A 26,658-nucleotide genomic window follows, 5' to 3' on the forward strand; every position below is an offset into this window, starting at 1 on the left:
TCTTAGCCATCAAAGAAAGGCATACAAACTGCTCTGTAGCCCCAGTCAGAATGGCTACCAGGAAACCAAATAGCAATAAGTGCTATCGTGTATGTAGAGAAAGAGGAATCTTTATGCAGTACTGGTGGGAATGTAAACTGGTATAGCCACTGTATGAAGGCTGGGAAAAAAATTGAAAACAGAACTACCAATTAACCCAGCTATACTATTCGAACGACTCTAAGTCAGCACAGTACAAACATGCTCGGACATCCACGCTTATGGCCGCTCTATTCACAACAGCTAGGAAATGCATCAAGCCTAGGTATCCATCAAAGATAAATCAGAAAAGGGATTGTACATATACACAGTGCAACTTAATTTAGTCATAAAGGAAAGAAATCATGGGATTTACAGGAGATGGAAAGGAAATCATCATGTCGTACAAAATAAACCAGGTTCAGGAATACCACATTTTCTCTCCCTATGGGTGTGTGTGTGTGGGGGGGGGGGAAGGACTGAAAAGGACACTATGATAGCTAGGAAGAAACTTTAAGGGGTACAGAAGGTCATGGAGCTCACAGGCCATGGAAACAGGAGGCTTGGGAAGGGACCAAAGGGGACACAGCAGGGAAGCAGAGCAGAAAGGAACAAAGGACACTGAGAACAGGTCGTAGAAAAGCTCACTACTCTGCCAATGCACACAAACCAGCAACACCCCAAAACCTGGCAAACAAAACACTAGACTGAAGGAAAGAAAAACCAGTAAGACTTAACACTTACTTTCACAGCTTTATTCAATGAGTAATAGTTTCCTTGTAGAAAACATACGATTTTTACCAATCAGATAATATTCTATTAAGAACAAACACATCTGCACACAGTGGCCTTGTGAGGCCGAGAGCTTTACATCTAAGCTCATGAACAGGTCTAACAGCAGTACCTATCACTCACTGTGGGCGGACTTCCCACTGTACAAACCAGCCTTTCGCAGGAAGTGGTTCTGGGTTTCAGAGTAACGTTAGAACATATTTCCTGATTGAGGACAATTGCCTGCCTTCTGCCACATGTACTTGTATCTGTGAGACATTTTGCATTTACCAGTGTTCCTGCCTACCCCAGAGTTAGTCACAGAGTCCTGATGAACACAGGTTAATCCCAATCTTGTCAGACTATAATTACTCACCCTTTCTCGGACTTTCCTATTTCTTGTCTCTTTATTTTCCTTCCCCCTTTGCTTCATCTTGATTTCTATAAAAGCATCTGCAGCATTTCAGGGCCAAGCATGGGCCCCTTTCCACTAAGGGAAAGTCTTCCCAGTGCACCCGCAGGAACCCGGGTTTTGACCCTTCTACAGCCTTCGTCAAATATCTGACTCTTATTGTTTTCCTGGGTAATATTAAATACCTTTTTACAAGTTCTCGAGTTCCCTTCCCTTTAGATTGCCAACTCCTTGAAGACAGATTCCTAGCCTGCATTTCTGTGTCTCTCATAGGCCTATGTAGCACATGTAAGTGTCTTGGTTTTATATATCGTTAGCATTTCAGCATTTTCTAGAACTGATCTTTGTTCTTTGTGGAAACACAGAGTAGTAGGTCTCAGAACTCATCAACTGATGCTGTGTCCCAGCTGCAGGACAGCAGCTGTTCCTCCTGAGGGAACTCAACCTCAACGTCATACACAAAACTGGGGTCATCTTTCCTCTTCTGATTTTTCTCAAAAAGCTCATCCATGATGCTCTTCTTTTTGGCGAGCTCCTTGTCATCCAGTTTGTTCAGGTCTTCCTCGGGATCGATGGTTGTTTCCCGTCGAATCTGTTCCATTGTTTCTGTCAAGCTCTGCCCCTGCAAGGAACCTCGTAAAAACACAAACAGCTTTTCTAGCTGCTTCAGGGACACCTGTTCCAGGTAACTCCTGTGCCGGGGGTTATTCTTTAATTGTTCAGCAGCTCTGGTGCAATCTAGGAAGAAGAAAATTGTTTGTACTACACCCATCACACCCATCACACCCATCACGAACTATTGCAAGGACTAAAACAGACCAAAACCCTGAGATCACTAGCTCCAAGGTAACTGGCTAAAGGAGTTTATTAAATCAATAATGCTTGAGAACTGTTCTTTTATAATCAATTGAGTTTTAAAACTTCTCTGTTACACATGCTGTTGCTGGCAGCCCTCCCACATTAAAACATTCCACCCTACAAAGAAGTTCCTTCAGACAAGAAGAAAACAATTCAAAATACTCCAGGAAATCCCTAAAACTGACCAAATTCACTAGGTCCCTCCCTTCCTGAGGATAAACAATAAAGACTGCAGAGCATCACTCTCAAAGGAGTTAAGCTACACAAAAGACTCTTGAGACCTGCCAAACAGCCTAAAAGAAACAAAAGACGCTCTCCATCCTTTTGAGCTGCCTGCAGGCTAAACAGTGAGCTCCAGGTTCCCAGCTTTGTGAGCTGTCAACCACTGATGCTGGGGTGGACCTTGGTGATACAGCTGTTTTCGAGTTACTTCTGGTCCCGTGAGCAACCCCTCACCCATATTCCTGTAAGTAACCCCAATAAAGCTTGTTGGCTCATCAAATTGAACTTCAATGGTATTCACACTTTGGTCATGGGCTCACTATCAGGGATAAATACACATATGTTGAAACACATATGTTGTTTCAGCCTAGGAGAAGCTTGTCGTACAGCACACACATGCCTGTAATCCTAGCCTATGGAAGAGTTGGGAGGAAAAAATGTTTGAGGCTAGCCTGGACTACTTAATTAGATCCTGCCTTAAAAGCAAAAAATACAACAGGCTGAGTTTGGTGGTCCAGGTTTATAACTGTTTCTCATCCCAGCATTAAGAGGCTGAAGCAACGCTGGGAGATCTATCTATCTATCTATCTATCTATCCATCTATCTATTTTTACTTTAAATGTTGAGTGTTTGCCTGAATGTATTTATGCTTATGTGTACTATGTGTGCAGTATTGGCAGAGACCAGTAGAGGGTGCTGGATTCCCTGGAACTGGATTTAGAAGACTGCTATGAGCTCCCATGTGGGTGCTGGGAACTGAACTCAAGTCCTCTGAAAGAACAAAGAGTACTCTTAACTGCTGAACCATCTCTCCAGCCTCAATAAAACATTTTAAACCTAACTTTGGTGTGGAGAGAAAAGGATGGATTTTTTTTTCCTTTTCTTTTTTACTTTCTTAACATAAAATTACTTAGTAGAGATGTTAAAAACTTTCAGCTGAAGACGCTGTCTAAAGAGAAAATATGGCACGGTTTTATGTGTTTTAGAGACTATGCAGCCTCTGCTGGGCTAGAGCTCACTAAGTATGACCAGGCTGGCCTCAAACTCACAGAGATCTGCCTGCCTCTGTCTTCTGAGTGCTGGGACTAAAGCTTTCTCTATCCCCCCGCCAAAAAAAAAAGAAAAAAAAAAAGGCATAGCTCTTAAAAGGCAGCTGTGTGACACTAATAAATGATAAATTTGTTATCTACAAATAAAAAATACTCAGAGAAGGAAACTTAGTATCATTAAACAGTAGTATATCATTTAACTCATATAACTATTCTAAAATATTATTCACCAATTCTGTAACTGTTAAAAAGTATAGATTGGGAAATTGTCTTAATTAGGGCTTCTATTGCTGTGATAAAACACCATTATCAAAAGCAGCTTGAGGAGGAAAGGGTTATTTCACTTACACCTTCATATCACAGCCCGTCACAGAGGAAGCCCAAAGTAGGACCTTAGGGCAGGAACCTAGAGACAGGAGCTGATGCAGAGGAGTGCTGCTTACTGGCTTGCTCAACCTGCTTTCTTAGCAGCCTGAAGTGGCCCCACCCACAGTGGGCTGGGCCATCTCACCTCAGTAATCAATCAAGAAAATGGACCACAGGTCTGCTACAGATCAATCTGTTGGGGGCATTTTCTCAACTGACATTCCCTCTTCCTAAATGACTCTAGCCTGTGTCAGGTTGACCTAAAAATACCAGCACATAAACTGAAGTCTATGAACAATAAGTGATTTCACAAAGATCACAGGCCAGTCCTGCTGATTTACACCCACCCAGGGTTGCTTAATTCTGAGGAACCTGTCATTCCATTGCACAAAACTAAAATATCTTCTCTATCTTCCCCTGCTCCCACCCCTCCCCTCCCTCCCTCCCTCCTCTTCCTTTTCCCTCTCAGTGGGACTGGATCCAGGAACCTGCACGCTAGGTCAGTGTTCCACCTCTGAGTTACACGCCCTTCCCAACCCACTGTTTTTGGTTTTTGCTTTAATTTTGAGGAAGGTTATCTCAAGTTATCCAGACTTATTTTGCATTTGCAATTTTCCTGCCTTAGCTTCCTACACTGCTTGGGTTATAGGTGTATGTCACCATACCTGATGATGTCAGGTTATTTTTATTAAGTGACTTAAGAATAAGGAAGACAGGAGGCAAGGGCCGGAGAGATGGCTCAATGGTTAGGAGCACTTGCAGGGTTCCCAACTTCAGCTTGTAACTATAGTTGCAGGGAATCTGATGCCCTCTTCTGGTCTCTGTAAACACTCACTCACATGGACACATATACATAAATAAAAATAAATTGAAAACTAGACAGGAGGCAAGATAAAACAAGGGGTACCTGAGAACTTTGAAAAATTTCGGACAGGCATGATGCGCTGGCGGCTCTTTCCTTCAGTTTCATTCTCATAAATCAAGATCATAGCTGGAGGCTGGAACCTAACTCCACATTTCTTGGCAATGTATTTCATCTTCTTGTGTAACTCAGGGTAAACTGGAGGAAATCTGATACAAATAGGACAGCTGTACAACAATTTCCTGAAAAAGGACAACCAAATCGAGCTAGGTGTTGAATAAATCCTTTCCCCTTCTCCTCAGTGGATCTGGCTGTGGACTAGCCCCAGGTCTATATGCTTACAAAATCTGAGACTTGAGGGTAGCCCTGAAAGTTCAATTTGGTCCAGGCTAGCCTCAGTTCGTTGGATCTCTGAGTAGGTAATGCCATTCAGTCTGAACCCCTTAGTGTGCTGCACTGGTCCCAGAGATGACACACGGACCTCCTGGGAACCCAAGAACTGACCTGGTGGCCTTCAGAATCATTTGGATGTTTCTTTCTTTCTTTCTTTCTTTCTTTCTTTCTTTCTTTCTTTCTTTCTTTCTTTTTTCTTCAAGACAGAGTTTCTCTGTGTAGCTCTGGCTGTCTTGGAACTCTGTAGACCAGGCTGGCCCCGAACTCAGAGATCTGCCTGCCTCTGCCTCTCAAGTGCTGGGATTAAAGGCATGTGCCACCACTGCCTACCCCACACCAATTCTTTTATTCATCAAGATTTATTTCTACTTACCATGTATTCTTCCTGTTAGTCTGTTTGCTCTAGGAAGGCAGGAAGTGTGTCCATTTTCATTAAGCTCTTAGTACATGTCTGGAACATAACAAGGGCAATGCTTGTTCAGTGCTGTGGAGTGACACAAGTGAGGTTCGTATATATCATCCTAGGGCACTGGGGCAGGAGCTAAACGCCGTTACACAAGTTAAATAATATGAAGCACTGTTAACTGTTACTACAATTGTTAGTTTGTGTTGAGGTCTCTTTAAGACCATGAAGGGCAACATTTTCACAGGCCCTTCTCTTACACCTAGCAGGCTGAGGTAGAACTGTCAGCCCTGCCGGGCAGTGGTGGCATACGCCTTTAATCCCAGCACTTGGGAGGCAGAGGCAGGCGGATTTCTGAGTTCGAGGCCAGCCTGGTCTACAGAGTGAGTTCCAGGACATTCAGGGCTACACAGAGAAACCCTGTCTCGAAAAAACAAAACAAAAAACAAACAAACAAACAAACAAGAACTGTCAGTCAGCCCCTTACTGGTAATTGTCCAGACTCTGATTTCCTTCCTTTATTTCTGTTTCTCTGAGGATACTACAGAGGCACAGCTGAAGACAGCCATCACTACGAGCACCCCACCAGCCCGCACAGGCCTTAGAGAGCAGCATGCTGAGCAGAAGCCTCAGTGAGCATTACTAATCCTTCTGCTTTCAGCAAAGACACCATGGGGCAGTCATCATGGTGGTTCCGCAGCAGGCCTGTGATGCAGATCACAGTATTCCTTTGCATGAAGGGTTGTATCATGATTGCTGCTGACCCCTGTCTCATGTCCATCTGGCAGCTCACTTCCGGAGTCACCTGGATACGCACTCATTGTGCTGCTCCAGGTGTTACGTTACATTAGGCTCATTAAAAGGCTTTTCCAGTGGCCTTTTCTTTCCTGCTTTTGATTTTTAGTATTAGCAGACCAGGCTGAGCTATCAGCACAAGGAAGACATGGTAAAACTGGCACACTGGTAGCAGCTTCCATCCTGACAGCAGCTGAAGGCCCAAGAAGGCAAGGGAAGGTTCCAGAGAGCAAGTAACCCAAGTGGAAACACTGGAGTAGAGGCAGCAGAAGCTATGAGAACTAGGTGCTGAAGAGTTTCAGGAGGCTTCCGGGCCTTGAGCGATAATACTAGCCTGTAGGGTTAAATGAGTCCCATATCTGCTCCACCACAGGCTGCTGGGGAGGCGGAACACGGGAGTTTTGACTGTGCTTACTCCACGCCGGCTTACCCAACACATGGCTCACCCTGGGCAGGTGTCAGGCTATGGGAAACCTTGGGACACCCCACTGGGGGTGAGGAAGCACAGTCTGAGGTCCAGGGGACAGCCAGAGCTGTCTTGGGGGTCCCCTAGCCATTGCAGGAATGGAGTGTCTCAACATTCAAGGACCCCAGGAGCCGTGAATCCAGCAGATGTTGTCTGCTGGTGTCACTCCTAGCTGCTGGGTGCTGACCATTATGGTGTCTGGCAAATGCTTGCCAGACAGATGCCAATAGCATCCAATCCGAGCATCCAGAGCCACTTGTCACTTAGCTTCTAAATCAGGAGCACTAAGTCCCTAATCATCTAGACTGATAGTCCCGGCCTTGGACACTCAAGGGCCTGGGAACGTCTACTCAGGATTTCTATCCAGCTAGAGCAAAACGACCCCAGCCAGCTGGCCGGTAACAACCTAAGCGTCAATAGTTAAAAGGGCAGATCTGAACAGGCATAGTGCTTTATGCCTGTAATCCCAGAACGCAGCAGGCTAAAACAGTAGGATTGCCCAGAGTTCCATGACAGTAGTTTGAGAACTCTGTTCCCTTACCCCTCAAGAAAAAAAAAAAAGGATGTGTGTGAGTGTGTGAAGATAATCAGCCTCTCCATATTGAAAACAGTAATATTTATGAGGTGCTTACTTCAGCTCATTTGTCCTACTAAGGTGCTTTTCTAAGTATAAGAAACCCACATATTTCAGATTAGTACTTTCTGCTCTCTCCTTTACCCTCAGTGACAAAGTACACTCAATTACAAGAACTGCTTAGATTCTTACAATTACATAGTGGCTATGATTTGCAAATGTTGAAATTGTTAAGGTAAGGTAGCATAAAGTAATAATATCTCCATAATCTTAGTTTTGTGGGAGGCCAACTATGGGTACTCTGTATAAGAAACAAACATTGAGCCGGTCAGTAGTGGCGCACACTTTTAGTCCCAGCACTACGGAGGCAGAGGCAGGCAGACCTCTGTGAGTTTGAGGCCAGCCTGGTCTACAGAATGAGTTCCAGGACAGCCAGGGCTACACAGAGAAACCCTGTCTCGAAAAACAAAAAACAAAAAACAAAAAAAAAAAAAAGAAAGGAAAAGAAAAAGAAAAGATTATGGTCGCCGGGCAGTGGTGGCGCACACGCCTTTAATCCCAGCACTTGGGAGGCAGAGGCAGGCGGATTTCTGAGTTCGAGAGTTCGAGGCTAGCCTGGTCTACAGAGTTCCAGGACAGCCAGGCTACACAAAGAAACCCTGTCTCGAAAAACCAAACCAAAAAAAAAAAAAAAAAAAAAAAAAAGAAATAAACATTATATTTGTTCATTATAGAAAAATAGGGATAAAAGGAAGAGGTGAAAGTGAAATATTATCTAACCTCTATTCTTTTTTCTAGCTGTATATATGTATACATACATATATGCATAAATATAAATACATATATAAACTACAGTTTAGTTTTATATCATACATAGCTTCCTGTATTAAAATGCAAATTTTTTGGTTGCCAGGTAGATTTATCATACAGGATCATATTCTGTATTCTCACTCCTACAGATAGATGTGAGGTTTTTACTCCTGTGAGGTTAGTCATAATAAAGAGCTGCTTCTCATATTGCTATGCTTTGCCTTTGATCTGAGTCAATGACCAGAGACTATTCCCAGTTCACCTCACTAAAGTGTGATTGATGTTAGTAAGCTTTCCAGACACTATATGATCTACAAACACAAGCAAATGACCACACTTGTCAATAGAGTCGATAACACTGTAAGGTCTTGACTATAGAGTTTTCCTTTCAATTTCTTATTATTGTTGTTTCAAGACAGGGTTTCTCTGTGTAGCTCTGTCTGTCCTGGACTCACTCTGTAGACCAGGCTGGCCTCAAACTCTGACTGCCTTTGTTTCCCGAGTGCTTGTTTGTTTTTTTTTTTTTTTTTTGTCCATATTTCTTAGTAGCCTGTTTGTAGTGCTATATTACACTATCTTCCCACGTTTGAGACCTCACAGCCTTCTGACCTACAGTTCAGCACCAGCACTCTCTAAGCCAGCTAACACATTCCGCAGTTGGAAGGAATGACATCACATGTACCTGATAAACTTTTACCTGAAATACTTTTTTTTTTTTTTTAACCAGGGATTTGTTCCCCATAGCGCCTAAGGGGATACACAGTTCCCGATTCATGTCCTTACCAATGCAAGGCGACCCCTTCCTACCCTCCGCGACCCTTCTTACCCTTGAAGAACAGGAAGTGCAAATCTGAACAGCAGTGAGGGGGTGGTTTCCATCCTACCGCATTGCACAGAGGAGCATTCAGATCGATTTTGAGGCGAGGTGGAGCCTGACGCTGCAGGAAGCGGCGACAGCCATAGCCTACAGGAGTAACCATGGGGTGAACTCAGAGGCAGGGGGGCCAGCCCGCACGCATCCGGTTGTGGACAGGAAGCCGGGCTGAGCGCGGCGAGTGCGGTCCTATAGGCAGGCAGCTTGCCGGGTCCAGAGGCCCGCCAGGGCGCCCCAAGGATCGTTCCCTAGGCAACAGCGGGGCGCGCGGATTGCGTTTGCGCAGCCTCTCGCCCCGCCCCGGCTGGGATGAAGAGGGGCGGGACCAGGGGCAGGCCTCTTGGGAACCTGGAGTTATTGGGGGACCTGGGGTGGTTGCGCAAGCAGCGTTCTATCCCGGTCACCGGGGAAGGTGGGAGCACGCTCAGCGTGCTCAGATTCCTCCCGTGATCGCAGCTCGTCCCGCGCGCCCCTCTCGGGCGGGCGTCGGGCCCCGGCGTCCTGGCTGCCAGCGCCGTGGCCTGGCTGCTCCTCTGGGCAGCTGGGCTGGTCGGCAGGCTCGCCGCAGACTTCAGCGACGCCCCCTTCAGCGCTGGTAAAGATCAGGGGCCTGAGCGAGTGTTTGCGGAGCTGGGGCGGAGGTGGGGGAGCACTCGCGGCGCCTGGGGTACCGGAGGTCGGAGGAGGTTAGCAACAAAGGCCCTGTGTGCCCTTCCCTCCTTGTGATCTTTGCTCCGGTGTTCCATCCTGGGCTTCAGAGCCGGGCTTTGTCTTTCCGAGGCCGACTGGCCGCGCTGTGACTAAAGTACTAAACAAGTACAGCCAGCCAGGAAGCATCTTGGGATGCTTTTGGTACCTCTGAAGATGCGTTGCGCTGGCTGTGAGGCAGCGAACCCTCGGCGTCCAGCGAAGTGTGAGAACCCCCAAACAGCGAGTATAGGAGAAGGAATGAGGTGGTGTGTTGTGTGACACACTTACCAGAGAAACACGCACGCACACACGCACACAACCTATCATTCCAGAAAGGTAACCTTTGTACCAGTATCCAGTCTGGTAAACCAATGAATATTTTTTATTGGTGTTATTAGTAGGAATATGGGTGAGGGGTTGCTTACTAGGAGCAGGGATAACTCAAAAGAAGTTGAAAGATACTAGAAAGATAAAATGGATGACTCCGGAAAACTGCAATCCTGGAGCCCACTAAGCCACTTCCAGACAGTTCTTCAATCCTAACATGAGTTCCCCCCTTCCCCGCATCTCTTTTTCTCTGCAGTTACCCCCCCACAACTGTTGACTCCCTTTTATATTGTTGGTAGGACAGGCAATAGGACCCTCAAGCATCTCCCAACTTTCTCCTGGCTTCACCTTACTGAGTGACAGGTTTATCAGTGATTCACACTCTGTTTTAATGTTCTTCCCACACATTTCTAACCAGTGTTTTACTGGTTACTGAATCTTTAGGGGTTTTGTTTTTTGTTTGTTTCTTATTTTTTGATATTTGAGAAAGTCTCTCTTGGAACTTGGTATGTTGACCATGTTGAGTGATGGGACCAAAGGTGTGTGCCATCTTGCCAGTTTTGAATTTTTAGTCACTAATAGTTTTAGTGACCAAAATAAGCACGAAATCAGTTTCTGAAGATTTCTGTTTATTCCAAGTGTGTGTAAGTGAAGTCTTTGAATCTTCACTTGCCTCTCATTTTCTTGCCTTTTTTTTTCAAACTCTCCCAACATCTTCACAAAGTATCAGAGTACAATCTTCCAAGACTTGCAGACATGAACATCAGAATACAGAAGTTGCTGTATCATATATCAAACATGATTTGCTTAGCCAGGATAATGTCTTGAGATCACATGAACAGAGTCCTTTGTGTATGGAACACTTTTCTGACTGCTTCTACATGTATTAAATGCCTAGGACAGCCACAGAGAAGACTGGTTTTACTCAAAGACACAGCTATTAAATGATGGAAAACAGACAAACCAACTCCAGGGGTGAGTCTCAGCTTCAAGGATGTACTACTGGAAAGAGTTTGTAGCTCAAACTGTGTACATTTAAAAATTTTACCCCCAGCACTTGGGAGGCAGAGGCAGGCGGATTTCTGAGTTCAAGGCCAGCCTGGTCTACAGAGTGAGTTCTAGGACAGCCAGGGCTACACAGAGAAACCCTGTCTCGAAAAACAAAAACAAAAAAATTTTTTTCTTTACCTTGGACTGTTAGGTGGTTAGACTTTTCTAGCAAGTAAAACCTACTACAGTAGTTATTTAAGATTTCTTTCCCTGTGCGTATCTTCATTTTTAATGTCTTGATTTTTATAGGTGTGAGGCCCACTTGTTCTGAAATTATTTTGAGGCAAGAATTTTTGAAAGATGGTTTCCACAGGTAGGTTGCCCTCTGATTTCTACTTATATTACACTACTGTCTCATAATTTACAGCAAGAAATTGATAGTTAAAATGTGGATAAACTGAAAATTTGTTTCCTTTTTTTTTTTTTTTTTTTTTTGCTTGTTTGTTTTGAGACAAGGTCTCATATAGTCCAGACTGTCCTCAAACTTGCCATATAGCTTGGGATAACCTCGAACTCTTGATCCTCCTGTTCGTCCACCCAAAGGCTGGGATTGCAGATGTATGTCACCGAGCCTGGCTTGCTTTTTTTTTTTTTTTTTTTTTTTCTCTCTCGAGACAGGGTTTCTCTGTGTAGCCCTGGCTGTCCTGGAACTCACTCTGAAGACCAGGTTGGCCTTGAACTCAGAAATCCACCTGCCTTTGCTGGGATTAAAGGCTTGTACCACCACTGCCCGGCAGGTGAGCCTGGCTTTCTTAAACTTACAGAGTAACAGATTTGTCGTATGTGGTCCATACTTTGAAATGATTAGGTGATTAAAATATCAGTGGAGAAATAGTTGCTTGCTGTGTACATATATATGTGTAATTTATTTAATTTCATTTATTTATTTTTCTTTCTTGAGACAAAGTATTGCTGTGTAGTTCAAATTGGCTTGAAACTTAGCCTTCTAACTGCTGTAATTACATGTATATACTGTGGTTCCTGGCTTATTTTGCCTTTATTTTTACTATTAATTATCTTGCCTTTTATAAAGATTACTTCTCATCATGTTAGTAATATTCCTAATACACAGACTCTTAAATTTAGAAATAAAAGACTAGTCTGCAGTGGTGGTGCACACTTTTAACCTCAGCACTCTAGAGGCAAAGGCAAGCGTGTCTCTGAGTTAGAGGCCTGCCTGGTTTACTGAATGTGGTTTATTTACCATTTAAGTAGTTATTAGATTGTGTGCTCTTAGTTTGAGTTCACTGCTTCCGTTTCTTCTTCACTGTCAGTCTTTTCTTCTTTTTGTTGGCTTTCCTTCTTTTTGTGCTCCAGGTTTCATACTCTTCTGCTGCTGACTCCGACTCCTTGGTCTCATTATTCAGGTTCTAATTGCTTTTAATTAGACATTCAGAAATTTTACATCCTTAAAAATTAAAAACAAACAGACTTGGGCAGTGAAATGGCTCAGTAGGTAAAGGTGCTTGTCCCAGGACTAACATGATGGAAGGAGAGAACTGACTCCCACATGCTGTCCTGTGACCGACACATGTTAACCATCACAGGTGCATGCCGGCACACACACACACACACACACACACACACACACACACACATTAAATAATTATTAAAAACTCTTCCCTTTCCCTCATAAAGTTTTTGTTTATCTTTAAATCCTTGGATATATTAGGTATATTTACAGATACGTTAAATTTATTAGATTTATTCATTCTATTTATGTTTTGTCTGCATGTATGTGTGTGTGTACCACATGCATGCTTGATACCCATGGAGGACAGAAGATGGATGGCATTGTATACCCCAGAACTAGAGTCACAGACAGTCGTGAGCCACCACGTGGGTACTGAGAATCAAACCCTGGCCCTCTGTATGAGTAACAAATGCTCTTAATCTATCAGTCATGTCTCCAGTCCCATAGAAAGGCTTTTAAGGTCCACTTGCCATTCCGTTTCATAGTATCACAAAGAAAAGAAGTTTGCTTTGGCTCCTGTTTCTGGAGATATAAGGTTGAAGTATGTCTTACATTAGGGTTTCTAGTGCTGTGATAAAGACTATGAATCAGAAGCCACATGAGGAGGAAAGGGTTTATTTCATCTTACAACTCTCAGGTCCATAGTCCATCACCAAGGGACCTCAGTGCAGGAGCCCAGAGGCAGAGACCGGGACTGTAGAAGAGTGCTGCTTACTGGCTTGTTCCACATGGCTTGCACAGTTTGCTGTCTTGTACAGCTGGCCCGGGTGGCACCACCCACAGTGGGCTGGGCCTCTGACATCAATCGTCAGTTAAGAAAGCGCCCCAACAGACTTGCCTACAGGCCAATTTCATGGAGGCATTTTTCTCAATTGAAGTGGGCTCCTCCCATGCGACTCTAGCTTGTGTTAAGTAGACAAATAGATAATAAATAATAAAAACAAAGCAGAAACCCCTAACCCACCCGAGAAGCCACGCCTGGTAGTAGTGACTTTCTTGCTGACTAGATCAAAGGTAGTATTGGACGTTGGCCTGAGGAGACAGAAACATCAGTCCGTGCTCTGGTGACTGGTATGATTCTTGCTGGTGCTCATATTGTCTTGACAATTTACATGTTCAGGAGCGTGGGATGGATGTTGACCCTGTCAAAGCTTTGTTGTTTGTAGCTCTTGTTTTCTTCCTTTAAAGACTCTTGGGATCTTCCTGCTGTCAGTTAAGGTCTTTATTTATCCGCTTTATCCTATAACCTTTTGTTTATTTAGTTATAAAGTTACGGAAGTCTTCACTTTGAGGCTAACTTATCTAAGACTTTATCCTATTGGGGTCTGTACGGAATGCCTGTGTGGTATGTATGTGTTGACTGGTCAGAACTCGAATGCCTACTAATCATGCATGAAACTTTGGAATGCTTTCATTTCTACTCCTAGGTCACTTTTGCTCAGGCTTCTGGACTTTCATTTTGGCATTCAGGAACTTCTATTTGGATTTTGGAACTTTATTTATTTATTTAATTTTAATATAAGCTCTTTTTTGGGCTTAGTTCTGTGACTTCTGGCCACTCCAGTCTCTAGCAGCCTGTTCTGCTGTTTCCGTAAGCAAAGCACCATGCTGTACTTGCATCTCCTCTGCACTGTAGTCCAGAATTTGCCTCTGGACAATTACGATTACAAGCTGGGACAGTTACACACCTTACTTTATGTCCGTGTTTTGCTTTTTTTGAGATAAGGTCTCACCAAGTAGCCTAAACTGGGTTTAAATTTTCAAAGATCCTCTGCATTGTCCTGAGTGCTGAGATTATAGGTGTGTACCCTCCTCCCCCAGTTTATAGCCTGTTTTAAATTTTTATTATTTTTATTAATTATTTTTTAATTTTATTTTTTATTTTTGTTTATCGAGACACCTCCTGGCTTAAACTAATTTTTTTTTTTTTTTTTTTTGGTTTTTCAAGTCAGAGTTTCTCTGTGTAGCCCTGGCTGTCCTGGAACTCACTCTGTAGACCAGGCTGGCCTCGAACTCAGAAATCCGCCTGCCTCTGCCTCCCAAGTGTTGGGATTAAAGGCGTGCGCCACCACTGCCTGGCTTAAACTAATTTTTAAAGAAGATTATTTTAGCCAAGGATGGTAGTGCCTGCCTTTAATCTCAGTACTCAGGAGGCGGAGGCAGGTAGATCTCTGTGAATTTGAGGCCAGCCTGTTCTACGAGTGAGTTTTAGGACAGTCAGGGCTACACAGAGAACCCCTGTCTTGAAAAACAAAAAACAAGCAAAAAGACTTATTGCATGTATATGTGTGTGTGTATATATGAGTTCCTGTGGGAAGGTATACATGAGTCCAGATAAGTATGTGAGTGTGTGCGTATGTGTGTGTGTGAATATCTGTAGGTATGTGTACACACATGCAGGTATGTGTAGCTGTGGGTATACATATATGAGTGTGGGTATGTATATATGTGTACCTGTGGGTAAGTGTGTGCAGCTGTGTATACCTGTAGGTATGTGTCCATGAGTGCAGGACTATGTGGACCTGTGTGTATGTGTGAGTGTAGGTGCCTGAAGAGAGGCGTCTAGTCTCTTGGAGCTGGAGTTACAGGCAATGTGAGCAACCTGACATGGGTGTGACACTGAACTCAGGTCCTCTGCAAGAGCAGCACTCTCTTAAGCACTGAGCCATATCCAGACCTCAGTTAATTCTTGTAGATGCTTATGAAGTAATCAGTCTTTTCCTACATAGATAACCAGTGTCAGAACCATCGCTCAAAGACACTGCTTTCTCCATCAAATCTTATTGGTTCTTCCCTCGGAAACATTAACGTAAGCGTGGCTACTTCTGGACTTTAGTCCTTCACATTGGTCTTCATCTGTTCTCACACTCGTGCTGTGCTACGGCTTTATGGCAGGAGTTATGAAACATTTAATGGGTGATCTCTTGTGGTGTATTTCATTTGACATGATGATCTACTTTGAGAAAATGAATTTGAAATATAGTGTCCATGCTATTATGAGCGTAATATAAATCTGTTTTATTTAATAACTGAGTGAGAAGATTTACATTACATATCCTTGTCTTACAGAGACCTTTTAATAAAAGTAAAATTTGGAGAAAGCATTGAGGACTTACAGACCTGCCGGCTCTTAATTAAACATTACATTCCACCAGGACTCTTTGTGGATCCCTATGAGTTGGCTTCACTACGAGAAAGAAACATAACAGAGGTACAGATACTGGGGAATTTTTAAAGAGAAATTAATATAGGAACATACGATGTGGATTAAGGTAAGATGGTAGAAAAAATAACACTGTAGTTTTGCTTAAGTTTTTTTTTTTTTCATTTTTTAAAGGTTTTTATTTATTTATTACATGTACGTACACTGTAGCTGTCTTCAGACACACCAGAAGAGGGCATCAGATCTCACTGTGGATGGTTGTGAGCCACCATGTGGTTGCTGGGATTTGAACTCATGACCTCTGGAAGAGCAGTCAGTGCTCTTAACCACTGAGCCATCTCACCAGCCCAAGTTTTTTTTTTTTTTTTTTTTTTTTCCCTTCGGTTTTTTGAGACAGGGTTTCTCTGTGTAGCCCTGGCTGTCCTGGAACTCACTCTGTAGACCAGGATGGCCTCAAACTCAGAAATCCGCCTGCCTCTGCCTCCCAAGTGCTGGGACTAAAGGTGTGCGACACCACCACCCGGCTTGTTTAAGTTTTTAAGGTACTTTTTTTGCAGTAGCATAGTAGGCATATTCTTCAACAAATGAGTGACAGTTGTCAGGACTAAGCCAACCAACCCGAGGTAGTTAATGCTTTTCAGGGGATAGTTCATAGGTCAGTGACTAAGAAAGTTAATGTATACATGTGTGTCTCAGCCTCTGAGAACGTGAAGGTTAATGAATAGCGATCAGCTTTGGGAAGAGGAAGGACACTGGCATTTTGCTTTTGTGTTGGCTGTGCCCGTGTACTTGCATCTGTGCTTGCCCCTGTATGTGCATGTGTGAAGGCCACAGGTTGACATAGGATGTGTTCCTCTGTCTATCCCTCTTATGTTTGTGGCTGTATCTCTATTACTTTCCTATTACCATGATAAAGCACTATTACCAAGACAACTTATAAACGAAAGTTTAATTGGAGTTATGGCTCCAGAATCTATGGCAGGCTGCTGGACCAATGGCTGAGAGCGCATCCATAAGCAGGAGGCAGAGCACACACTAGGGTTTGTGGAAGGTTTTGAAACCTAGAAGCCTGTTCCTCCCCTTGTGACCCCTGTGACCCCCCCCCCTTCACCTCCTTCAATAGGGACACACCTGCTAGTCCTACCACAGGATCTCTCACTGAGCCTGGGGCATGGTCCCTTTTGGTTAGATTGGCTGGCCAGCCAGATCAGAATCTACCTATCTCCCCTCCCATCCCTCACCAGCTAGCTCTTGGGTTACAGATAGCAGGACTGGTCTAGCTTTTATATGGGTTCTAGAAAGCTGAATTCAGGTCCTCAAGTTTGCTCAGTGAGTAGTTTACACATTGAAGCATCTTCCAGACCTCAAGTATTTGGGAACTAATAGCATGTTTCTAGGAAAAATGAAAAATAGTGTATTAAAGAAAAGTAAAAGCCGGGCAGTGGTGGTACACGCCTTTAGTCCCAGCACTTGGGAGGCAGAGGCAGGCAGATTTCTGAGTTTGAGGCCAGCCTGGTCTACAGAGTGAGTTCCAGGACAGCCAGGGCTACACAGAGAAACCCTGTCTGTAAAAATACAACGTCACATTTAGTAGGTTGCGGCTAAAACTACTTAGGAAGAAATTCATAATGCTAAATGACTATATAAGAAAGAAGAAAGATCTCAAGTAAATAATGGTCTGGAGAGAAGGTTCAGTGGCTGGAATCACTTGCTCTACAAGCATGAAGACCTGAGTTCAAGTCCCCACAACTCATGTAAAATCCAGGTGCTGAAGAGCAAATGTTTGTAATCCCGGTGCTTCTCTGGGGAGAAGGAAGACAGACAGAGGAGGATTGAAGGTGATTCCCAGAGGCTCACAGTCCAACTAGACAGGCACAGCAGTGTTCCAAGTAAGTTAGAAGACAAAGGCTGACATCTGAGGTTGTTCTCTTGGTACCCAAATGTGCACATGTGTGTTCTACGCGCGCGCACACACACACACACACACACACACACACACACACACACACACACATCTCAGCTAGGCTTCTTTAAGAAGAGCAAATGAAGAGGCTGAGAAATAGCTTAGTGGTAACAGTGATTCCTTGGCTTCCAGTTCACAGCTTCAGCTCCTGGAAGACCTGATGCCTGTATAATAGGGAACAGAATTATTGCAACTTCATAAGCAAGAACTGCTGGTATTATAGGCCAGTACATAAAGTTTCCACTTAGGAAAACAAATACCCTTTTAACAGTAGGTAGAATGAGCTTTGAAGTAATGAGTTCCCTTGAGGCCATTAAAGTATTGAGATAGTGGCTGAGTACTTGGTAAATCTCTTTCATGAGACAGTGGTTTAATGTGGCCACTTCCACGGTCCCTTAATGATTCATGTCTGTATAACTGTGTCACTTGCTAGTGGGTTGTTATTCTTGTGGGTAGAAGGGAAAGAACACGTAAAAAGCATATAGGGCTTGCTGTCACAGCCAAATAGGAAGATTGTAATGCTTGCTGCGACAAGGAGTTAATGCTAATGGTTTCTCTGAAGTGTATCAGAGCTTTGCATAGAGAATCTAAGAAAAGGGAGGAGTGCATGAGCATGTGTGTGTGCACTCATGTGCATACGGCCGTATATACATTCCGTACAGTATTCCTGGATGTATATGTGGGTATAATACACGAATATGTATGTCAAATGAATATTGCTAAATAAATACATTATAATACAGAATTTCACTAGTTTTTCTTGCTTATAATGTCTGCAATAGTTCTGTTTTCTATTGCGTACTACAGATTTTCAAATATCAGAATACAGCCACAGCCAGCTGTGGTAACATATGTCTTAAGGCCCAACACTCAGGAGGCAAAGGCAGCTGATATCTGTGAGTTAGAAGGCAGCCTAGTCTTCATAGAGTTCGAAGCCAGCCAGGAATACATATGTGTATTCAGATTTCCAGTATAACAAACCTCTGCGTCTCTATATTTTCTCTCTTAGTGTAGAATATGTACATTTTTTGAGACACAATAGTCTAAAGTGACCTGGAATTTGCTCACTAGGTGCCCTGATTAACTTTGAACTTGACATAATCTCAGCTCAGCTTCTTAAGTGCTGGGATCATAGGTACGGTGCACCTTGCTTGGCTTAGGATATTTATTTTTAAAATGGTTCTAAACACATTTTATTTTTGTTTGGTTAGTTTTGTTTCATGAGATAGGGTCTCACTGTGTAACCCTAGATGGCCTGGAACTCATTTTGTAGACTAGGCTATCCTTGAACTCATAGAAATCCACCTGCTTCTACCTCCCAGGTACTGGGATTAAAAGTATACATCACCAGGCTGGATCTTAGCACATTTTTAAAAACACATAATTATTTTATTTTTAAAGCTTTATTTTATTTTTAATTGTGTGTGTGTGTGCGCGCGCGTGCGCGCACGGATGTGGGCAGTGTATGGATATGTACATGCATGTGTTGGGTGCCTGTGGAGAGCAGAAGAGGGATTGGATTTCCTGGAGCTGGAGTTACAGGCAGTTGTGAGCTGACTAACATGGGCACTGTAAACCAAACTCAAGTCCCCTCTAAAAGCCACCTCTCTCTTTAGTACCTATTTAACTTAGTGTTGTATATAGGTGTGCATCCTATGGCATACATGTAGAGATCAGAGGACAACTTTTAAAAAAGATGTTTATATATTTTTTTAAAAGGCAATGTGTGTTTTATTACTATTATTTGCATGTATAAGTTACAATAATAGCCTAAGTTTTCTTTTTTTTGTTTTGTTTTGTTTTTTTTTTTGTTTTTTTTTGAGACAGGGTTTCTCTGTGTGTAGCCCTGGCTGTCCTGGAACTCACTCTGTAGACCAGGGTAGCCTCGAACTCAGAAATCCGCCTGCCTCTGCCTCCCAAGTGCTGGGATTAAAGGCGTGCGCCACCACCACCCAGCGCCTAAATTCTCTTTACAGCCAATTTCCCATAAATATTAAATTACCAAAAGTAATGGCATTTTCTAAGTTTTCAAAATGATCCTTAGATTTTTGTATCATTTGGTAGAAAAATAAACCAGGCAACCACATTTATTATTAATTTAGGCAATGTTTCCCAATAAAAATGTAGAAATATTTAAATTACATATTATAGAGTACCAACATGAAGTAAAAAATCCACAATTATACACTTATAAAAATATCTAAACACCATTCTCAGAATAAGACGTTTCTGTACAGGATTTACAGGCATCTCACTATACACTGAGTTTTCAGTGTGCTACGGAGTTCAGAGGTTCTGCTCAGATGTTCCCCAAGTCGAGTGCAGAATCTGTCTCTTCATCTGTTTCCCCAATGACTGCTACATTATTGCCTCTCACAATGTAGAGCCCCAGCACCACTTGTTCTACTCCCTGTGAAGAGCTGAACACCCGTTCATGGCTTTCATCCAAAATCAAGTTAAGAGTCTGGTCAGAACCTTTCAGTGTTCCCACAATCATTCCTCCATCAGAAGTAATGACAGCAACAGTTCGGTTGATGTAGTTCTCCAAGGCAGACGTCATGCCGCTGGGCCCGGAGGTTCCGGGGATCTGAGAGGAATCGGCAACAAGCAGACAAAACACCCAATGTTTATATTTTTATTAGTGATTTTTATATATATGCTTGTGTGGCTGTATGTGGACATGCATGTGTAGGTGTCCACAGAGTCAAGAAGAGGGTGTTGGGTCTTTTGGAAGTTTACAGGCGTTTGTGTGTATCGTCATGGAAGCTAGGATTTAAATGATGGTCTACAAGACAGAGAAGCAAACACTCTTAAACACTAAGCCTTCTCTCTAGCCCAGCGGGCAACTGTGAGTTAGCTGACTCCTTCCACCTCATATGCCAGAGTTTGAAGTCAAGTTGTCAGACTTGCTTAGCAAGTCCTTTATCTGTGGAACCATCTCTCTGAGTTTAAAAAAAATGTAATTTCCTGTTTGGTGCATACCTGAAATTTTAGCGCATGGAAGGGTGAGGCAGGAGAATTGCAGGTTAAAGGCCAGCCTGAGCTCAGAGTAAATTCTAATCCAGCCTAACTAAACAGTGAGCCACTGCCACTCTTGTGGTGGGGGAGGGAGGGAGGGAGGGAGGGAGGGAGGGAGGGAGGGGAGAGAGAGAGAGAGAGAGAGAGAGAGAGAGAGAGAGAGAGAGAGCGAGCATAATTTGTTGAAAATGGTTGATGTTGCCGAGTGGGAAATCCCTTGCCTGGAGTGTATAAAGCCCTGGTCTTGAGCCTCAGCACCTCAAAAATAAATTGTTTCTCACATTTCCACTCTATACACACCCTAGAAAGTTGCTGACCTTTGCTTGGCTTCCTGCCTGCACTACTCTGTCTTACTCAGTACCTTACTTCACTAAAAAACAGGAAATGGCTGGGATGGTACCAGCCATTTTAACCTAACACAGGTTGGTCGGTTTTTGTCAATAGTTGTTCCCTGGTCTACTTTTATTACTTCCGCATCGTATCCTGTGTTCTCTACATACAACTGAGGAATGGCGTATGGTAGGCAAGGACAGCAGATGCCTCTGCCTCTCTGTAGAGCAGTCTTTGGGTTTACTTTTTGTCTTTTTTATTTTTCTTCACATTTTTCTTCCTTGACTGATGTCTGTTTTCTCTCCCCCAGGCAGTGATGGTATCAGAAAGTTTTAATATAGAAGCCCCCAACTATTTGTCCAACGAGTCTGCAGTCCTCATTTATGCCCGGCAGGACGCGCAGTGCATCGACTGCTTCCAGGCCTTCTTACCTGTGCACTATCGCTACCACCGGCCACACGGGAAAGATGGAGACACCCTCATTGTGGTCAATAACCCCGACTTACTGATGTACTGTGACCAAGGTGAGGGCTGAAAGCAAGCAGAGAGGTGTGCGGGCCTGGTCAAGGATGGGGACAGCAAGGGCGTCTTCCTTTGTGACTTTCTTGTTACAATTTTAAACTCATATAGAAAAACCACACACACGTGTGATGTAGTGAATTGTTGTAGGCAGATGCCTGTAATTACCGCTTAGCTCAAGAATTAAAACTTCATAGGCCTGTAAGATAGCTCAGCAGGTAAGATACTTGTTGGTAGGCCTGACCACCTGCCTGGGTGTCCAAGACCCACATGATAGAAGGAGAGACCGACTCCTACAAATTCCCCTCTGACCTCCAAATTGTGCATGGTGCACATGTACACACACATACACAATGTAATATTTTGTTGTTTTGTTTTTGAGACAGGACTTCTCTGTGTAACAGCCCTGGCTGTCTTAGAACTCAATTTAGACCAGGCTGGCCTTGATCTCAGAGATCAGCCTGCCTCTGCCTTCCAGATGCTGGGACTAAAGGTGTGTGCCACCACTGCCCTGCTCTAATTTGTATTTCTTATTTAATGATAAACAGAGCCCCACCCCCACCCCACTCCCGCCCCGCAGCTATTCCATGTGTTCTTCTCTGTCACAGTCACCTCCGTGCTCCAGGGTGAGCTCACTTACTCACGCTGACACTTGCTTCCTCTCTTATTCTAAGATGTTTTAAATTTTATGTGTGTGTTTGTGTGTGTATGTGTTTCTCAGAGTACAGCGCCCAAAGCACCCAGAAGCTGGTGTTGAATTTTCTGGAGGAGCTGCCGCTGTTAAAGGCAGTTGTGAGCCGCCCACCATGCGTGCTGGAAACAAACTCAGATTCTCTGGAAGAACATGAAATGCTCTTAACCTCTGAGCCTTCCTTCTCTCCATCCCCAGCCCTCAATTGTTTTATTTTTTTTTTTTAGATTTATTTATTGTATATACATGATTATACTGTAGCTGTCTTCAGACTCCAGAAGAGGGCGTCATATCCGTTACAGATGGTTGTGAGCCACCATGTGGTTGCTGGGAATTAATTGAACTCAGGACCTCTACAAGAGCAGACAGTGCTCTTAATGTCTGAGCCATTTCTTCAGCCCCCCAGCCCTCAATTTTTAATGAGTATAACTTTTTTTTTTTTTTTGGTTTTTCGAGACAGGGTTTCTCTGTGTAGCCCTGGCTGTACTAGAACTCACTCTGTAGACCAGGCTGGCCTCGAACTCAGAAATCCTCCTGCCTCTGCCTCCCAAGTGCTGGGATTAAAGGCGTGCGCCACCACCGCCCAGCGATTATAACTGTTTTACTGGTGTTTTTGAGACAAGGTTTCTCAGTGTAGTGGCTGTCCTGGAAGTCAGGAATCTACCTGCCTTTGCCTCCTAAATTCTGGAATTAAAGTCATGCTGCACTACCACCCTTCACCCCTAGCTGAATGGGCACTATTCCTAAATACTGTAGTTTAGTCTTTCCATTGAAAAACAAAACAACCGCCAGGCAGTGGTGGCGCACGCCTTTAATCCCAGCACTTGGGAGGCAGAGGCAGGTGGATTTCTGAGTTCGAGGCCAGCCTGGTCTACAGAGTGAGCTCCAGGACAGCCAGAACTATACAAAGAAACCCTATTTCAAAAAAAGAAAAAAAAAAAAACTAACCCCCCCCCATAAAAACCAAAAAAACAACAAAAAACCCCATGTGTTGTTTTTATTAAGTCTCTTTAGTTTGTAGTTCCCTTCTCTTTTTTTTTCTTCTTCTTCTTTTTGTTGTTGTTGTTGTTGCTTTTTACCAAAATAGGGTTTCTCTGTATAGCTCTGTCTGTCTTGGAACTTGCTTTGTAGACCAGGCTAGCCTTGAACTCAGAGATTGGCCTGCCTTTGCCTCCTGAGTGCTGGGATTAAAAGTGTGTGCCACCAGGCCTGGGTGCATCTCCTTTGCTTTGAAGCTCCTTTGGAGACCGATTGATGTGGAGGTATGTTCCGGCTTTTCTGATTGATCTCATGTAATTCCTATTTCCTGGAAGTGGCTGATGACTCCAGAGATATGATCAGATTCACTCATTGTCTGGCTCCTTTGGCAATACCATAGATAACTATATGTTCTTTTATGAGTAGACATGAAATAACTGGTCATTTCACTTTTTAGAGGAAAGGAATGAGCTAAGTTCTTCCTATGTACGCCACTCTTGCCTTAAACTTGCTTTGTAGCTACAGCCCAGCCTTGACAGTCTTGATCTCTTGCCTCAGACTCCTGAGTGGTGGCATTGCTATACTCCGATGCTGTCTCCTTTTATAGTGATCTATCTCCCCTTTGCTGCTTTCTGCTCTGTTTTTAGATTTATTTTGTGTATGAGTGTTTGCCTTCATGTATGTATATGTACCACATACTTGCCTATGAATGGTTGTGACGAATGCTGGGAACTGAACCTGGGTCCTTTTTCAGAAGAGCGAATGCTCTTAACTACAGAATCGAGTCCTGCTGTCTGTTTTTACAATGGTTTACAGGGCTTTGAGACTTTTGTGCTTTGTTTCCTCTGTCCTGTGCTGTGTTTGTGGGGTACTGTATTTGTGGGGTATTGTTTGTAGGGTTCTTGCTCACCTACATTGGTGAAAGATGTTCATGAGCTTTGGGGCTCACTCTAGAGTTCTGTTTCATGTGGAGATTTGGGTAAATTACAAAACAATTCTTGCTGGACTTGGTGGTGCATACCTCTAATCCCGGTGGCTGAGATAGAAGGATCAAGAGTTTCAATGCATTTGAGGCCCTGTGTCAAAAATACAAGGGAGAAAAAGCCAGATGTTTGTATGCATGTAGAACTTGGAATGTGGAAGCAGCAGGGATCAGGAGTTGAAGACCTTCTTTGGCTCTGTTGTGAGTTCCAAGCCAATTTAGGCTATGTGAGGTTGTTGTCAAACAGCAGAATGAAACTAAAGTTCTTTTCTTTGATTATTTCTTCACTGAGCCTCAGAACCGAGGCCTTTCCTTTAGTTTGAAAAGCTCTTGAGGTTTTGATTGTTCCTGTTTTCCAGCAATGTTGTTACTATTAACTAGCAGAGGGGATTTTAATCTTCTGTTGTCTCTGATGTGAGCATTAAGACTTTTCACTCTGCTCATTTTCTTTTTCCAGTCATGTTTTCTGTTCCTTTTAATGACACCATTACTTATCTAAATAAACTTTGAAGAAGTTTTTCTCCTGAGAAAACACAGGATTCTGACACTATTTGCTTTGATCTGAGTGTTCGTCATAAGGGTGTTTGATATGGAAATTTATCAGCCTGTATACTAAAGATGTATACTTACTTTTCTGAATATAATTCAGATACTTCAAAACAGGTTTTTGAAACAATAGGTCTTTTTTTTTTTCCTGGAGTGATCCTTCAAAAAGAGGTAAGATTACATTTTTAGTGGAATTTGTTAACAAGCCTTGTTTCCATTCTGTGATCACCATTGCAACTTCATGTCTTAGGCATCCACGTAAGAAAGGACACCAGCATAGCAGCGTCTGACAGATGGTTCTGAACCATCTCCAGTGTGTGCTGAAATGTTTGGATTCTCATATCCTAGCACGAATGACTTCTGGTGAAGTGGCAAGACAGCTATAGCCTTGAGTCCAAATACAAGTTTTCTGACCTTTTGTCCCCACCCCACCCCCCCTTTTTCAGAGTTTCCAATTTTGAAATGCTGGGCTCAGTCAGAAGTAGCAGCTCCTTGTGCTTTGAAGAGTGAGGAGACCTGCCAGTGGAAAAACATGCAGTACAAATCAGTAAGATGCTTTACAGCGCTCTTAAATAGCACTGCCTCATTTCTAAGTCTATCTGGTATATTTAAAGGGTTACCGTGCTGTATTCTAATACAGAACACTTTGGCTATTTAATATTGTTTTTTTGCTACTGATGGCCACAGTAGGTAAAGTCAGTATCATTTAAATTGGGAGCTGGTAGTGTAGGGCAGTCCCATGCCTCATTGGTTCAGAGTACAACGTAGCCGGCGCCCTTTTAAAGGTGTGCAATGGCAAGGACAAGCAGTACAAATCCATTCAATTGCCTTCAGCAGAAAGACTAGAAGTTTAAGGTTTAAGGCCATCTTCGGTGATGAAGTGAGTTGGAGCCCAGGAGAGTGACTCTTTCTCCCTTAGCAACCATCAGCTGCCTCGAGCTCCTTCAGTAGCAGAGGCTGTAGAGGTAACTCCAGCTGCTGGGAGCAGAGGTAACGGCCACAGCATGTCCAGAAGTATGCATTTTACAGCTGTCTTCCACATCTTTTGGCTCTTACACTTTCTGCCCCTCTTGTGAGTTCTTAGAGCCTTGAATGGCAGGAGCTTGATGTAGATGATCTACCCATAGTTGAGCACCTGGATGTCTCTAATTTTCTGTTCCCCTCTCTCCACAGATACTTAAGAATTTGACAGTCCAGGTTCCGGTGGGACTGACTATACATACCTCTTTAGTGTGTTCTGTGACGCTGCTCATTACGATTCTGTGTTCTACTTTGATCCTTTTAGCTGTTTTCAAATATGGCCATTTTTCTCTGTAAGTTTTGTACAGTTAAGTGTTTTCTATGAATCTAATAAATGAGGTCTATTCATTTATAACAGAGTGCTCTTTTCAGAATTAACTGGTTATTTTGTCTATTTATGGTTAAAATTGTGTTTACCAGGCAGATCTCTGTCAGTTCATGGCCAGCATGGTCTATATTGTGAGACACTGTCTGGGAAAACAAATGACAAAAATGTTTTGTTTCCCAGAGGAAATTTTGGGTTATTGTTAGATAATTGAAAATTTTAGAGTTCTGTTATATAACCTTCAAATGCTCTTTGGTAGGCTAGTAGAGAAGGCTTCGTTGTGTTAAATTAATACTTAGAAGTGACTGTCTTCATTTGGTATAGTAAAATGAGTTCATTATTAGTGTCAAATTATTCTCATTTTGTGAGTAGAGGCTTTTAATTACACTAAACATAGTGACACCTTTATAATTAAGAATAAAGTAATTTAGGTGATTATTTATTTATTTATTTATTTTGGTTTTTCGAGACAGGGTTTCTCTGTATAGCCCTGGCTGTCCTGGAACTCACTCTGTAGACCAGGCTGGCCTCGAACTCAGAAATCCTCCTGCCTCTGCCTCCCAAGTGCTGAGATTAAAGGCATGCGCCACCACTGCCCAGCTAGATGATTATTTATGAAAAATGCTATCCTCAGATGATTTAAAAAAACAAAAACAAAGCCTTGATTTAGTGTTACACTTGGTGGAAGCAAAATAGGGACAGAAATGCT

At 43.2% G+C, this 26,658-nt stretch overlaps 2 protein-coding genes and 1 pseudogene across 3 annotated transcripts; 1 reads left to right on the forward strand and 2 right to left on the reverse strand.

The window, feature by feature from the left end:
* Positions 1–758: 758 nt before the first annotated feature.
* On the reverse strand, positions 759–9,061 carry Cep19 (centrosomal protein 19). Of its 2 annotated transcripts, none has more exons than XM_028753813.1 (4): positions 8,826–9,061; positions 5,325–5,402; positions 4,604–4,767; positions 759–1,939 (listed from the first exon to the last, which is right to left on the reverse strand). In XM_028753813.1, the coding sequence occupies exons 3-4, from the start codon at positions 4,731–4,733 to the stop codon at positions 1,578–1,580; spliced, it is 492 nt and encodes a 163-aa protein (XP_028609646.1). In that variant the 5' UTR covers positions 4,734–4,767; positions 5,325–5,402; positions 8,826–9,061; the 3' UTR covers positions 759–1,577. The 2 variants fall into 2 exon arrangements, with proteins under 2 accessions (XP_028609646.1, XP_028609645.1); XM_028753812.1 differs by having other exon boundaries at positions 4,604–4,800; positions 8,826–9,060.
* On the forward strand, positions 6,040–25,983 carry Pigx (phosphatidylinositol glycan anchor biosynthesis class X). Its single transcript, XM_028753802.1, has 9 exons — positions 6,040–6,076; positions 6,259–6,382; positions 6,523–6,643; positions 9,330–9,468; positions 11,190–11,253; positions 15,484–15,625; positions 21,199–21,412; positions 25,051–25,151; positions 25,778–25,983. Exons 1-9 carry the CDS (start codon positions 6,040–6,042, stop codon positions 25,919–25,921), a joined length of 1,086 nt encoding a protein of 361 aa, XP_028609635.1. The 3' UTR covers positions 25,922–25,983.
* LOC114609435 lies at positions 19,784–20,100 on the reverse strand (annotated as a pseudogene).
* Positions 25,984–26,658: the final 675 nt, after the last annotated feature.

This window comes from Grammomys surdaster, unplaced genomic scaffold, assembly GCF_004785775.1.
Source record: "Grammomys surdaster isolate TR1022 unplaced genomic scaffold, NIH_TR_1.0 125956, whole genome shotgun sequence".
In the NCBI taxonomy this organism is placed as follows: Eukaryota; Metazoa; Chordata; class Mammalia; order Rodentia; family Muridae; genus Grammomys; species Grammomys surdaster.